Source organism: Castor canadensis, chromosome 18, assembly GCF_047511655.1.
Source record: "Castor canadensis chromosome 18, mCasCan1.hap1v2, whole genome shotgun sequence".
Taxonomy (NCBI): domain Eukaryota; kingdom Metazoa; phylum Chordata; class Mammalia; order Rodentia; family Castoridae; genus Castor; species Castor canadensis.
Window position 1 is genome coordinate 11,687,120 of NC_133403.1, and position 16,365 is coordinate 11,703,484.

Consider the following 16,365-nt stretch of genomic DNA (forward strand, 5'->3'; position numbering starts at 1 on the left):
ACAATGTCTTGCTAATATCAGCTTGGCTTGGAGACATTGGGCCTTGGTCAATTTAATTAAATCTGCATCATTGTGACAGATATCTGTTTCTATTCCTACAAGAATTCCTGTAATCAAAGGGGTAATTGTACCAAATGCCTTTCTCAAGATAAGTGTTTTTCTTTAAGATAAGCTTGTCTCTCAGGGCAACACCAGAGGGGTTTATTTTCTTCCCTGTACTACAGCTTGTTTAGGGGGGTGTGAGAGTAGAGAAAAAGGCAGGTGTGTTTCTAATCAGAAAAAAAATAATTTAAGAAAAGTTAACAATAATCTCAATAGACTGAAACATTTAGGAGTAAATTTAACGAAAGAAATACAGTCTGTATGCTGAAAACCAAACATTATTGAAAGACATTAAAAACCTATATAAATGGAAGCATTCCATATTCCTGGGTCATAGACTTAATGCTGTTCCCTCTGCCTGTTCTATCTCCAGTGTAACCCATCTCCAGAATTCATGCAGCCTTCATTCATGTGCTCAAGCCACACAGTCCCTTAACCTCCCCATCCAGAAGTCTTCTCTTCGCCTGTCTCCCAGTCTCCCCTGAGATGTTCCTGACTCCCTTTCATCTCCTCAGCAACATCCAGCAAATCTTATTCTATCACTTCCCTGCCTAAGCTCTCAGAAATTTAAGATTTCAAAGTGTACAGGCATACAGGTCAGGCCTCTCTCTACGTCCCACTCTCTTCCACACACATGCCATATCTCAGCATCCTCAGATATAACTTGCACTCTGACCCCAAATATTCCTACATGTCACCCCTTCTGTTATCCAACTAACAGATCTCCACTTTTGCTGACTTTGAATCTTGGTGGGACTCCCTGATGGGCATTTCTGCAGTACATGCACTTTGTGGTGGGTCAGCCTGTGGACTTCTATCTATCCCCTGGGTTGCTAGGTTCCCTTGCATAGCCTCATTGTCCTCTGTGAAATGTGGTTAATTCTAGTCCTTTTGCAATATGGTTCTGTGGCTTGGATGTGATAAGGCACTTACCTTGGGCATGAAAGCAGCAGGCCACATGAAATGCAGGCTATTGTCACTAATGGTTAATTGTTGGTTTGCCTCCTTAGACCATAAGATCTGATAACAGTTCCCCTGTACTTTGTTCATGGATACATTCTTGTAGCACAACACAATGGGGAACACACAGTGGGCACTCAGAACTGTTAGCTGAAGGAGTGAAGAAGGGATGAGGGACTGGCTATATATGTGTCTTTACAGTGTGGTTTTCATGATGCTGAGTGGGCCTCCCCCAAATCACTCCAAGGCAACTGAAACTTTTCCTAAAGACACAAATTATTTATTTTGGTTCAAGAAGGAAGAGGTTTGGGGACTTCCTATAGAAACACAGTTGAGCAGTGGACTATATTTGCTAGCTGACAGGAATCTAACCCATGTGTTGCACTCCCACTAACTGGAGTCAGATTGGGAGTGTGACTGGAAAGAGCTTGCATGGAGGGTAGCCCTCCAGGGATGCAGAACAGCAGAAGCCCATCCATGGTGAGTTGTGGGGAGGCCAATTCCATTAGAGCAGACTGAGTGCCTCAGTCCCACTCTGGTCCATGAAGGAGCCAAAATTTCCATCCTCGAGGCAGCTGTTGCTCCATTCCCTACTGCGGTCCTCAGAATTTGGTATAGCACCTGCAGGCAAGAACCCCTGCAGGGGCTGGGTGGGGCTTACTCAATAAAGCATCTTTGCCTGCAGAGTCACACTTTCAATAGTGAGAAGATGAGATGACAAAGCAACAGAGGTGGATATAGGAAAGAAATGATGACAAGTAAACACAAGCAAAACCTCCCCAAAATATGTAGTGATAAAAAGCCAAAATTAAAGTGAAAGTCAGTGGTTATGCAGTAGAACTATTTGGAGAATATGACTCATTTCAGACAGGAATAGATGTTCTCATTTGTATAGTCTCTGTAATCGTGAATGGACTTTGCTCTGTCCCCTGTATAGTATGCATGCCCTGCAACTGGTAGTGCTTGGTGCATGACATCAAGGGAGGGTTTAATTAGGGCAATCTTTGGCCCCATATCCTTGGGTATCCCAGGAGGAAACACTGCATCTCCTTCATATAAGGGGGTCTGAGAAAGGCAGGAGTCCTGCTCATCCAGGACACTTCTCACAAGCCTGACATGATTCAGGCATAGTAGATGTGGCCGACAACTAAGAGCACGAACAAGATGATCCCACCGACATTGACCACTCTCCTCCAGAAGGGCTTCTCTAGTGTGTCGTCACCCCACTCTGTATCTCTTGTCTTCTCAGTTGCCTTCATGTTCTTCTCAGTGACCTTTCCTGGGGCTGACTTGGGTTCTGGTAATGACTGTAGGCCACAAAAGAGGTCCAACGTATTCCAGAGGCAGGAGTGGCCCTTCCTGAACCTTTCTGGAACAAAGAGAACAGGCAACGGTCAGAATACACACAGCCCTCCAGAGAAGGATGAAGTAGGTGTGGAGTTCTGACTCAGCAGCAAGTCAAGTATGGAGTCTGATAGACTTGCTCCCAATATGAATGAACATCTTCAACCTGGAAATGGAATGCCTACAACCATTGTCAGAGAAATGCAGAAGATCCCCTCAACTGTGCAGCCCAGATGAATGTTATAGGAGCCCCACATTGTGTTGCAGCAGTGCCCTTCCTAACTCTGTGAGTGTAGGGCAGGTGTTGACTGTTCCTTGATGTACACATCTCCCTGAGTCACTATTTATGTAGGACAAAGGATGCATTGTGAGCCCTGGAAACAGATGTTGCTCTCTGGCAGCTTCTAGGAGTGTCTTCTCCAGGTACCTCAAGTCTTTCTGCTTGGCCCAACAGGGCATCTGTAGATGCCTGGGCCCTGGAGGGACTTCCTGTCTAGAAAGGAAGTCCAGGAATTACAGAAGACTGCCATTCATTTCTCTAGGGCAAACAAATGAAAATACTTAACTGTGGGGCTTGGATGTTATTCCAGTATCTGTGCTACTGACACTGGCCTGCCCCACGGGGCCTGCGCAGGCTTAGTTCAGCACCATGGTCAGCTTCAACACACCAGAATAGGCCCAGCCACTGCCTGGAATGTAACCTCAGAGCCACTCCTGAGAAAGGTTCCCTTATGTGATGTCCTTTGTCTCACCCAATTGAACAACCTCTGAGCCAGTGTTATCTGGACTCTTGTCCCTGCAGCCAAGTCTGAGGAAGCAGCAGGAATGATGGAACCTATCATCCAGCAATGTTACAAGGAGAAGGGTGTCTGTAGTCAGAGGACTCCAAAGTCAGTGACACAGATATCTGATGGGACAAAGAAGTCCTGATCACTAACCAAACTTTGGCTTCTGTTCTCAAATGCCCATACTATCATAATAATATGGAACCATACAGGTTCCAGGACCTCAGGGACTGCTGGGAGAGGTGTTGAAGCCAGCGTGGAAAAGACAACTAGTCATTAAAGCACAGCCCAAAGGCACAACCATCACTCCCAAGAGCCAAGGCTGTATGAGGGGCAGCTGACTAGTCCAGAGGCCAAGAGCTTACACTTTCCCATGGGACAGGGTTCAAATCCAGCTCTATCACTGACTAACTTATTTCTAAGTGCCATAGAATCTCTCTAATTTTGGTGCCACTTGGCACATTGTAGGTGGCCAGTTTACATCCTCTTAGAGAAGAAAAGACATCAGCAGATGTTGGAGGGAGTCTGGAGTCTCATATCCTTCCAGAGCACAGGACAGGCAGGACAGGCTGCTCCCTGCCCCACAGACGTCCATGGGCCATCCATCCTGGCCAGCTGCATATCTTCTGTATGTTTCAGGAGCAACCCCCCCAGCCTCTCTGGCCTCTGAGCTTTCCTGGAAAGAGTATAGAGGAGACCCTAAGACCCCCACCTTCTCCCTAGCCAGATCTTTTCCCCCTCTCTTTCCTTCCCCAAAGCTCAGTGCCTCTTTACCACTCTGGACTAATCTCATTACGTTCTTACCCCATTCCCTGCCCACCCCCCATAACCCTAAACACTTCTTTTCTGACCTTGTCTTCTGAAAACCTCTCTCTAGCCCTCTAAAAGCCCCAGCCCTTTCAACCACTCCCCACAACACTCTCTCCCTTCTTTCTTGGACCTGTTTCCAAGAAGCCTTCTTAGGTAGGGCTGCTCCCTCCCTCCTTACCCTTGTACCCCTGCTGGAGAGACCCATCTCCTGTTCCCTTCTGGAAGACTCTGGTTTTGAATACCTGAGCTGTAAACCACTCTCTGCCTGGCATTTCGCCACCTGATTTCCTTGCTGGAGATACAAAATGGTGTCTGTTCAAGGACCTGTACTCAACTCTTGACTTTCCTTACCTATCAGCATTTCTTTGAGTAGATTATTCTGTCTCCTGAAGTCCTTCTAGGACACTAGATTCACCTTCTGATTCCCTGCTCCTGTATAAGCTCCTCTTCATAATTCAAGTGCCCACTGCTTTGGTCCAACCAGTTCTCTTCTTCCCTCCCCTTCCTAACATCCAGGGTTACCAAGAACACCTGCTGTTTCTCCCCCTACCTGCTTTCCATGAATGTCTATGGCCTCATGGCCTCCACATGCCCTGACTGCCCCAGGAAACATCTTAGGGAAAAGGAAAACTGGGGCACCTGCTTGAAAGAGTATTTTGAGCATGTGGCCCTGGCCACACACCACCACAGACTCTTCTACACAAAGGTCTTTTTCCAGGACTGTGGCTCTTTCTTCTCACCTGGTAGGACTGGGGAGCTGTGGAATTTTCTCCAAAGCATCTCTGGGTCCAGAGCCACCCTCTTCTTTTGACTGTTGCGTAAACTCCAGCAGAGCCTATGGAGCTGGGGATGGAGAAAACAGGGTATGTCACCACAGGGCCCTGTCATGCAGCCATTTGGTACCATGGCCTATGTCTAGAATGAGGGTCCTGATAGACATAAAAGAAACCTGATTGTTAGAGTTTAACAGAAGACAGAGGGAAGGTAGGTTGAGAAATTGTAGGAACCAGAAAACTCTGGGTTTTAGCTCAGATGCCACATAATCATACGACCTTGACAAAGAGTGGCATAACCTATTGTCTGTGCCTCAGTATCTTTCAGCCTTAAGTAAGGGGTTATAGACAATAAGCTCAGGGCTCCTTCTCATTTGGGTGTTCAGGAACCTGTATCCTTTAGGGTGGGAGAAGGTGACCATAACCCCAGGTCTACTTCTTTTAGCAGTGTCGGGGAAGCCCTGTCATATAGATGAGCAGGACATGTCAGACCAGAACTGCTCTCAGCCTGTAAGCTTTTCATGAGACACAGAGAGCAGTGACCGTGCTCAGGAGGGGATTTGGCCCTGGGACGACAGAGGTCAACTGTTCAATTCCAATATAGCATTTTCAGATGCTAAAGAGGGGCAATTCCTTTCCTTTCCTATTTTAAAAACCTATATGGAAACTTTGGGAAGTAACAAAAACCCAGCCAATTGTTGCTTTGTGGAGAGAGGAGAGACTAGGGTAGCAGAAGCACAACTAAGTAAACATTTCTACCAAACCCAAGTCTATCCTGGAATAGATGCACCTCAATTTATTACAGCTGCTTTGGTGAAGGTAAAGGCAAATCTCTACCTGGCATGGTTTCTGGATGACACACAGGAGGGATGTTTATTATGTTACTGGTTGAGGACTTCCCCCAACCTACTCTATTCCAAAACCCAGCCCTGCCTCTCAGACTAAAGGCTCTTGGTCTTGTGTACCCATTTCTTCCGAGCTTCTCTCCAAACTCCAGACCTCTTTATTACTGGATTGACTTTCTGGAAAAGGCAATTCCCTGCCCTGCTAAGGTGCCAAAGTAGGTGACATGGCAGAGCCAACTAAAGCTTTGGAGCCAGGTCAGAGCTAAGGCCTGTCACTTACTAGTTTTGTTACCTTTGACGAGTTACTTAAATTCTCTAAGCCCAGGTTTTCTAGTAAATATCTAAAATGAGTTACTGACACCTGCCTTCTGGGAGGCAGGAAATGGCTTGGGAGAAGGCTGTGAAGCACAGCCTGAAGCCTTCTGTGATTGTCGTGATCTTGCACCCCTTCTGAATGGCAGTTGGCATTGCCCCTTTACATTAATTACTACTGAGGTTATTGAATGAAGGAAAAACTGCATTTTGTGAGTCAAATTCTCAATGCAAATGAATATCTAATTGGCAGATCATTGAACAGCTTTTAATTAATTAATTAATTGATTTATTTTGTGTGGTGAAGATAGAATCCAGGGCTTTGCATATGGTAGACAAGTGCTCTAACACTTAGCTACACTCTCAGCCCTTAGTGTTGTTTTTTAAAGCAGGGTCCTTTCTGTGTTACTTGACTATTTCTGATCCACCCAACTCAGTTCTCCCATTCCCAAAGAGAATGAAGGAATCCAGCCTTGATTCTTGGGTTTGCTGATTTGTTGCTCCCTGGGGCCTTGAGATTGACAACAGAGCATATTAACTGCAGCACTTACATGTTTATCCAGAATAGGGTCTGTAATTAAGGAGATCCCCAGTATGCTGAGAAGACTAAGAAGGAAGAGGATCATGCTGAAGTAGAGATGGTGCAGGCCACAGATGATCTCAGGGCACTTGCTATTCCCCTCACAGGTCCGGGTTCCATCGGCAAACTCAGCCAGCAGTCGAAAGATGCCAATCGAAATCCCTAAAGTCACCCCCCAGAAAGCGCCCTGCCAAAGAAAGGGCACAAAATAGACACATGGTAGGGAGGAAGTTGGATAATGAGATAAACCAGTACCATCCTTACTTCCTGACAAGCTTGGTTCCAAATCTCAACTAGTATTAATGAGGACAGTGATCTCTTGCAGAAGAAAGGGTAAGCAAGTGAAGAGATGCAGACCTGAGATAGTGGTGCTGTCTCTTAGGATAATCGGAACTTAAGAAAACTTGGAGACACTTTTAAGTGAGATAATGAATAGGCATCTCAATCCTTCAGCAAATCCTGTTGTGTCTACCTCCAAAATATATACAGAATCCAACCCCAGGCCACCATCTTCACAGCCACCATGCTAACCCACCCTGCCATCTTCTTTCATTCAGGTGGGTTTCTACTTTGTCGCCTATTGTCCCTGTGCCTACAGAAGCCAGAATGGTTTCCCAATGGCTGCACAAGTGAATGCCATGACTCTGTCTAGACCCTCCAAAGATTTCTCAGCTCCCACCATCAGAATCAAACCTCAACCCTGTACTATGGTTGACCTTGCCTGGCTCTGCTACTCTCAACTTGGTCATTCCACTCCACATCATGACCTTCCTGCATATTGAACCTATCCACTTTACTCTTGACTCAGCCATTGGGACTTGCCTTTGTTTTTCTTGGGTCTCTCAGATCTTGGCATTTCTAGAATGACCTTCAAGTTTCAGATTAAAAGTTACTTCCTTATGAAAGGCCTTCTACCCTCATCTTAGCTAATGTTCTTGTCTGCCTATCCCCACTAGTCTGCCATGGCATCTCAATGATCCCCCACTTTTTGGTGGTACTGGGGTTTGAACTCAGGGCTTCACATTACAAGGCAGATATTCTATTTGAGATCTTGATGATCCTTTCTGATAGTCATAGCACTGTGTCACTATCAGAAATCTTTATCTGCTCATTGGGTATAATCTGTCTCCTCCAATCAGATTGTACAGTCTATAAGAGTGAGGACTAGGTTGGCTTGGGAGTTGTATCTGGAGGCTGATTCAGGAAGGGATTGGTGTCAGAGAAGAGATCGATAGAGTATGTGGGAAAGCATCATGGGTTAAGAGCCAAACCAAAAGCCAGGCAGAGGATCCATAGGAACCAATTCCTGAAGGAGACAGTCAGAAGCCAGATGAATATGCCATCCAAGACAGGGTGGGAGAGAGGGCCTTAAGAAGTGCTTTAGGTTGAAGAGGGTATACACAGTATCACTGCAATCTTTGATCTGGGCTAGCAGGAAAGTGTCTGACCATGTTGCACTACTTTCTTTGGTATAATCCTAGTCCCCTGACTACCTGCCCTTCTTACCCATGCCCTTCCCAGGAGAGCAAAGAGAAGCAGCTCTGCAGTGGATTGTTCTCCCACATTCTTGCTTCTAAATGGAGCCCTGGTGGGCATGGGGGAACAGGGAGTGCTGGTAGGTGGTCTATAGGACTGAACAACTGAGATAAGCCTGGGAAAAACCACTGGGTAGTTACAATAGTAAAAAGATATTCCTGGCAAAGAAAATAAACCATGAAAAGGCAGGGAAGCCAGAGAAGGCAGGGGACAATTTAGCAATCAGTACTACATGTTGTTTAGAGTGGCTGGAACATAGGGTCTGTGGATGAAGAGGGGAAGGCTTGGGAGGTGGGCAGGGCAAGATTACAAAGGAACTCAGGTACTGTGCTTAGCAACTTGTGCAAGGCCCAGTGTTATCTAGGGAAACAAGAAGGTTTAAGACATGACTCAAAAAAAAAACCAATAAAAAGTAAAATATTAAGGCAAATTGTACCTTCAAAGTCTTATTGATGAAAAAGATCAACCCATTCATTTAGATCTTTATTTGGTGTTAAGTGTGACTTAAATCCAAATCATTACTTCCTCTGTGCAAAGAAGGTGGAAGGGATCCCACCACTGTAATGCTCCTACAAGTGTAAGATCTCTGAGGACAACACATTTATGTATAGAGGCAACAGAGGAATAGTTTCTTATAGCCAGGTATGTGAGAGGGACAATCATTCGGTTTTGTATCATCACCTCTACAATCTTATGGTGATCAGCCTAGCATGGAATTACATCAGAAAGGGAGGAAAACAAATGAGAAATCTCCTTGTCCTTCCAATGCACAAGAGCAAGCTTGAACCAAAATTTCCCAGGAGGCCATCATCTCTCAGAAAGCAAATGATGTCTTGGAGTGAACCTTCCAGGCACAAAAGATCCCCATTGTGAAGGCAATCACTCATACTGTTCCATGCAACACCCACCTGTTCATTGACTCTCTTGCAAAACACGGCAAGCAGAAAGAGGGCAGTAATGGGTGGTGCCAGGAAACTCCTGACTATCTGCATGTGTTCAAACAGTTTTTCACTGTGAGCTGTTTCTAATATAGGGATCCAGGTAATGGTGGCAACAAGTAAGATTATAGTAAAAAACCTATAAATTAAAGCAAAAATTTGATGAGTTTTTTCTGTCAATAAAATATATAAACACCATGAATTATTAATTCCATTTTCCTTCATTTATTTATTTATATTTATATTCATATTATCATTATTACTACTATTATTATTATTATTTTGCAGTGCTTAGGATGGAACTTAGGACCTCATGCATGCTTGGCAAGTGCTCCATCGTTGAGCTACACAACCACCCTTACTTAGTTTGAATTCAGGTGCCCATTCATAAATGTTGAAACAGAGGAGACAGCCAAACTCTTAAACACAAATAGGTGTTATAGGGCTGTAGATAAGAACCTTTCAAACTCTGAACAAATAATACTGTCTGTTTACCTGTTACTGGATAATGGACATATCTGGAGCTCATGTTTAACCAATCTGTATGAATGTCAGCCTTAAAATATATAACACATGCCAAATATTAATTTCTTGAGGAGTGACACATTTCTAAAAATTTCAGACAGATTACTAAGGCTCATGATTTTAAATGTTTATACAAGTTAAATTTGGAAACTTATTTTATGCAACATATGTAAGTCAGATTCATCCCAGTATTCCTAGTGGTTCAACATTTAAAAATCTATCAATGGAGAGGGTTAGACTGATTAAAATACATGTGTTGACAAGTGAAATAACAAGGCAAAAACCCACTGAACAATAAGCAGACACTTAAACAATGAAGGACAGGAATGTAAAATAGGTGATGTAAAATAGGTGATATTAAGGGGTGGTACTAGTATGAGGGAGAGGGCAAAGGAAAAGGGTAAAGGAGGGTGAATATGGTTGCTGTATTTTCTACACATGTATAAATATGTAATACTGAAACCTGTTGAAGTCATTTTAAAAAGAGGTAGGGGGAAGAGGGAGAATAATAGAAGGGATAAAGCAAACTGGTATGTATTATATGCTTATATGGAAATGTCACAATGAAACTCCCTGTACAATTATTATATACTAATAAAAAGTTAAAAAATGAAATAAAAATCTATAGATGGAACACACAAAATTAAGACATTGAGAGAAGGAAAAAACAGCAATATCCTAACTGACATAACAAGGCATTTAATAAAACCAAATACATTTTACACAAGGGAAAAAACCCTCAGAACACTGGGAGTACAAGGAAACCACCTTCACATGATAAAGGGCATTTATGAAAACCCCACAAACAACATCACACTCAGTAGTGAATGACTGAAAGCTTTTCCTTTGAGATATTCAAATGGGAATTTGGGTAGAGGCTATACATGTTCATTGCTTTTTCTAAATAAGTGATTGTTATCTCAGTATTGGGGTTTGCAGTATTGTGCTTGGTAGGTGTGTGCTATACCACTTGAGCCATACTCCAGTTCTCTTGATATTTTAGTTATTTTTAGATAGGATTTTTGACCTGGATTGGCCTCTTATCTATACCTACTGACTAGCTGTGATTACAGGTGTGAACCACTGTGCTTGCCCCTAAATAAATGATTTTTAATGTGGAGCTCTTTACGAAATTATAGTACCTCAGGTGTCATCCCAAAGATTGATAAATTTTAACCATATATCAATATAACATGAAAATTTGTAATTTTTGGGAGAGTGAATGTAGGCTAGAAAGGACTGGTACAATGATAGAGACAGAAGAAGGAAAGGAGCAAATTCAGTTGCATTCGTGATGAAATAGCTGGCACTGACTAACCTTTCCATAGGTGACAATGATAAACTCTGAGCTATATATAGAAACAACTTGGAGTCACTGCAGAGCCATAGGAGGGGATCCAATCCTGGGAAACAATGAACTGCACTAGGTGAGATCGATATTTACACAGATTTTCTCCTGGGGACTCATCCTAGCGTTCCCACGTGGGCTGGCCAACAGTAAACAGAGAGCCCCCCACTCTTATGGAGTTGAGGTGGTAAAAGATAAAGGAGGCTGGAGATTCAGAGCAGCTGGAAATTTAGGGGAGTAATTCCAGAAAAGAGGGAGTCACAGATCAGGGGAACAAATCTGCATATATAACTCCCTTGAATTCCTGGCTGACCTCTGAACTGTGCATATCTAGGAGAATCTCTATGGAGTCCACCAACAAGCAGCTGATGGAAGGCAGAAAGAATTGAGCAAAGGCTTCAGCTGGTGTTTACAGTAGGGAGACAGAAATTAGATCTGAAATGCCATCAAGTTCTGTAAGTACTCAGGCTTTTCACTGAAATTCCACAAGGACACACCTTATGAATAGAGATGTTATCCCAGTGAAGAATCTGCCCTAAGAATAAGAGCAAAACTGAAACAACTCACCTGAATGACAAAACCTAAGCAGGACAAACAGTGACATATATAGACACACACACACACACACACACACACACACACACACACACACACACCCTGCACACACACCACAATAAAACTGTTGAAAAGCCAAAAAATGAAGTGAAAACAATTGAAAACCATGGGGAAAAAGGTATGTTACATATAGAGAGCATCAATATTAGTTATGACTAACTTCTTATCAGGAGCAAGAGGGAAGTGGCTAAAGAATAACAATGTCACACTTGACTTCTATATCTAGTGAAAATATCTCTCAAAAAGGAGGTGAAACACAAGTTTATCTGATAAAATTTCTGAGAATATGCCACCAGCAGACCTGCATAATGAAGCATGTTGAAGGAAAATTTTCAGGTTGAAAGGGAATGATACAGAAGGAAATTTGAACATAAAAGAGTAAATGTAAAATGCTATGTATTTTTCTAACCTTAATTTATTTAAAAGGAAACTGTTTAAATTAAAGAAACTGATATTATTACTGTATTGTGGGTTTCATAACATATGTTGATATAAAATATATTACAGGAACAACAACCTAACAAAGGAAGGGGAAAATGGTGTATATTGTTACATACTTATATCTTACACAAAATGGCACAATATTTAATCTAAGTAGAAAATGGGAGGTTAAGAATGCATATTGGAATCCCCACAGTAATCAAAAAGAATTAAAATGGAATATTAAAAACCATTCTAGCCATATTAGCAATTATACTCAATGCATACAGACTAAACACAAATTAAAAGGTAGAGATTGTCAAACTAGTTTTAAAAAGTCAAGATCCAACAATATGTGTTCTATAAGGTATTCACTTTAAACATGCCTACAGCTTAAAAGTAAAAGATGTTTCTAATCACAAGAATGCTGTTGTATTCTACCTTAATAATGAAATAACCCTCAACACAAGGAGTATTATCAGAGCTAAAAGAGACAACTCATAATGATGAAAGGGTAATTCATCAAGAAGCCAAATGCATAAGCACCTAATATCATAACTTCAATATGAGGCAAGCCCCCCGGAACTACATAGAGGACATACAGACAACTACTTAATCATAAATGAAGATTTTAGTGTCTTCACTCAGTAAGAAGATACTGAATGTTTGTATATACATTTGTATAGAGCCAGACATATCTAGAAATAGAACTAGAGAAAAATTCTATAATAATACAAAACTATCAATACATTTTTAAAAGACTGAAATTTTTCATATATTTCTTGGATCATAGTGCATATAAGCCAGGCATCCAGAGCAGGGTGTTGTGGCTTGTGCCTGTGATCCTAGCTACTCCGAGGCAAAGATCAGGAGGATTACAGTTTGAGGCCAGCCTGGGCAAAACATTAGTGAGATCCCATCTCAGTCAACAACCTGGGCAGTTGGTAACAAATACCTGTAATCCCAGCTATGAGGAAACATAGGAAGGAGGATTGTAGTCTGAGGCAGCAATGGAAAAAATGTGAGACCCTATCTGAGAAATAGCTACATAAAAATAATAAAGGCATAGCTCAACTAGAAGAGTGCTAGCATAAGGCCCTGAGTTCAAACCCCAGTACCACCCCCCTAAAATTAGAAATCAGTAACAGTTAGAGAGTTAGGAAAGCACCAAATACTGTAGTCACACAGCACACTGCTAATTATCCACAAATAAAGGAAAAAATCACAAGAAAATTAGAAAATATTTTGAACAGAATGAAAATGAAAACATAACACATTGAAATTTGTGGGACTCAGATAAAACAGGCATTATAAAGATATTCCTAATTTTAAGTGATAATATGTTTAATAATATGATAAATAAATAATATGATAAAATGTTTGTCTTTTTTGCAATACTGGAGATTGAACCCAGACAATTGTGCATTCTAAGTAAGTGTTCTACCATTGTGCTCCATCCAATAAATAAAAGTTTTTAGCCAGGTCTGGTGGCTCACACCTATAATCCTACATACTCAGGAGGTGGGGTATCTAGGTAGCAGTTCAAGGCCAGCTCTGGCAAAATCTTCAAGAGACCCTACATCATGGGGAAAAAGGAACCCTCGTACACTGGTGGTGGGAATGCAAGCTAGTGAAACCACTCTGGAAAACAATATGGAGGTTTCTTAAAAAATTAAACGTAAATCTGCTGTACAATCCAGCAATCCCACTCCTAGGGATATACCCAAAGGAATGCAACTCAGGTTACTCCAGATGTACCTGCACACCCATGTTTATTGCAGTGCTATTCACAATAGGCAAGTTATGGAAACAGCCAAGATGCCATACTAATGACGAATAGATTAAGAAAATGTGGTATTTAACCACTCTTGGGGGTATACCCAAAAGACTGTGACACAGGTTACTCCAGAGGCACCTGTACATCCATGTTTATTGCGGCACTATTCACAATAGCCAAGTTATGGAAACAGCCAAGATGCCCCACTACTGACGAATGGATTAAGAAAATGTGTTATCTATACACAATGGAATTTTATGCAGCCATGAAGAAGAACGAAATGTCATCATTCGCTGGTAAATGGATGGATTTGGAGAACATCATTCTGAGTGAGGTTAGCCTGGTCCAAAAGACCAAAAATCATTATGTTCTCCCTCATATGCGGACATTAGATCAAGGGCAAACACAACAAGGGGATTGAACTTTGATCACAAGATAAAAGTGACAGCACACAAGGGAGAGGTGAGGATAGGTAAGACACCTAAAAAATTAGCTAGCATTTATTGCCCTTAATGCAGAGAAACTAAAGCAGATACCTTAAAAGCAACTGAGGCCAATAGGAAAAGGGGACCAGGAACTAGAGAAAAGGTGAGATCAAAAAGAATTAACCTAGAAGGTAACACACACCCACAGGAAATTAATGTGAGTCAACTCCCTGTATAGTTATCCTTATCTCAACTAGCGAAAACCCTTGTTCCTTCCTATTATTGCTTATACTCTCTCTTCAACAAAATTAGAGATAAGGGCAAAATAGTTTCTGCCAGGTATTGAGGGGGTGGGGGGGAGAGGGAGGGGGTGGAGTGGGTGGTAAGGGAGGGGGTGGGGGCAGGGGGCAGAAATGTCCCAAGCATTGTATGCACATATGAATAATAAAAAATAAAAATAAAAAAAAGAAAGTGCGGTATTTATACACAATGGAATTTTACTCAGCCATGAAGAAGAATGAAATCTTATCATTCGCAAATAAATGGATGAAACTGGAGAACATAATACTGAGCGAGGTTAGCCAGGCTCAGAAGACCAAAAATTGTATGTTCTCCCTCATATGCGGACTTCAGATCCAGGGCAAATGCAGTTATGTTGTTGAACTTGGGTCACATGCTAAGGGGAGAGCACACACCGGAGGAATGGGGTTAGGTAGGAAACCCAAAACTTGGAAGTGTTTGATGTCCCCACTGCAGAGGAGCTAATACAGTAATCTTAAAACAACAAAGGTCAATATGGGAAGGTGACTGGGAAGTGGTGAAGAGGTCAGGTCGAGATGAATCAATTTGGGTTGTAATACACTTGTGCATGGAAGCAATTCTACAAATCTCTCTGTATAGCTATTCTTATCTCAACTAGCAAAAAACTTTTTGCCTTTCTTATTATTGCTCATGCTATTCTTCAACAACATTGGAGAAAAGGGCAGAACAGGTTCTGCCTGAAAGTGAGAGGGGGTGGAGGGGATAGGGATGGGGTGGGGGGCAGGGGGGAGAAATGGCCCAAACAATGTATGCACATATGAATAAATGAATAAAGAAAAAAAAGAGACCCTACATCAACCAATAAAAGCCGGGCCAGGTGGCACATGTTTGTTATCTATGTGGGAAGCATAAATAGGAGCATTGTGGTCCATTGCAGCATAGGCATAAAAGGGAGAACCTATTTGAAAAATAACCAAAGTAAAAAGGGATGGGAGCATGATTAGAGGGATAGAATGTATACCTCACAAGTACAAGGCCCTGAGTTCAAACCCTAATATTCCCCCCCAAACAAGCCATTTTAGACCAATGATCTGAATTTCTACTTTAAGAAGCTAGAAAAAAGAAGAGTAAGGTAAATGCAAAGTAACAGGGAAAAATATAAATGATAGTGGGAAAAAAAGCAGACAAAACCAAAGGAATCAACAACTACACATGTTTGCTCTTTGGAAAGATCATTAAAATCTGTATGCCTCCGGACAAGTTTGGTCAAGTGGAAAAAAATCACCAATCTCTAGAATGAAAGAGGGATCATTACTTAAGATCCTACAGATATTAGAAGGCTAGTTAGGAGAAATTATAACAAGTAGCAATAACTAATCTCAGATGAAATCAGTAAATACCTTGAAAATTCACCTGAATAAGACTAACTCAGGATAAAGAAAATCTCAATTAGTATAAATCTATGAAAAAATTAATTCATAATGAAAAATATTTCCATGAAGAAAAAGCCATATCTAGTTTCACTGATGAGTTCTGTCAAATGTTTAATAAAGAGATAATACCAATAACACACAAACTCTCTTGGAAAACAGTTTTCTAAATCATTTTATAAGGGCAAAATATCCCTCAAACTAAATTCTGTCAAAGACATTATAAGAAAATTACTGACCAATATAGCTACCTCATAAATACAGGTAGAAAAATACTTAACAAAATATTAGCAAGTCAAACCCAGTAATACATAAAAACAAATAATGCAACATGACCAAGCATGTTTATCCCAGCTTTGCAAGGCTGGCTAACACTCAAAAATCAATAATTTCAATTCACCGCATTAACAGGATAAAAGAGAAAAATCATACAATCATTTTCATGGATATAGAAAAATCACTGGATATAATTAAACACCCTAGGTAATTCTACTTAAATCTAAATGAAAAATTTTCAAAACATTTCAGAAAAATTTAACTTAGTCCTTTATGCACAGCATTGGAATTCAACAGATGTCT

At 41.5% G+C, this 16,365-nt stretch overlaps 1 protein-coding gene across 1 annotated transcript in view; it reads right to left on the reverse strand.

Annotated features, from left to right (window-relative positions):
• Positions 1 to 2,183: 2,183 nt before the first annotated feature.
• The window catches only part of LOC109702633 (sodium/glucose cotransporter 1-like), an 88,316-nt gene continuing 74,134 nt past the window's right edge, over positions 2,184 to 16,365 (reverse strand). Inside the window, exons 11-14 of the mRNA XM_074060820.1 lie at positions 8,956 to 9,124; positions 6,483 to 6,698; positions 4,704 to 4,844; positions 2,184 to 2,369 (exon numbers count right to left, since the gene is read on the reverse strand). Coding sequence (XP_073916921.1) covers positions 2,184 to 2,369; positions 4,704 to 4,844; positions 6,483 to 6,698; positions 8,956 to 9,124 — 712 coding nt within the window. The remainder of the gene's footprint in view (positions 2,370 to 4,703; positions 4,845 to 6,482; positions 6,699 to 8,955; positions 9,125 to 16,365) is intronic.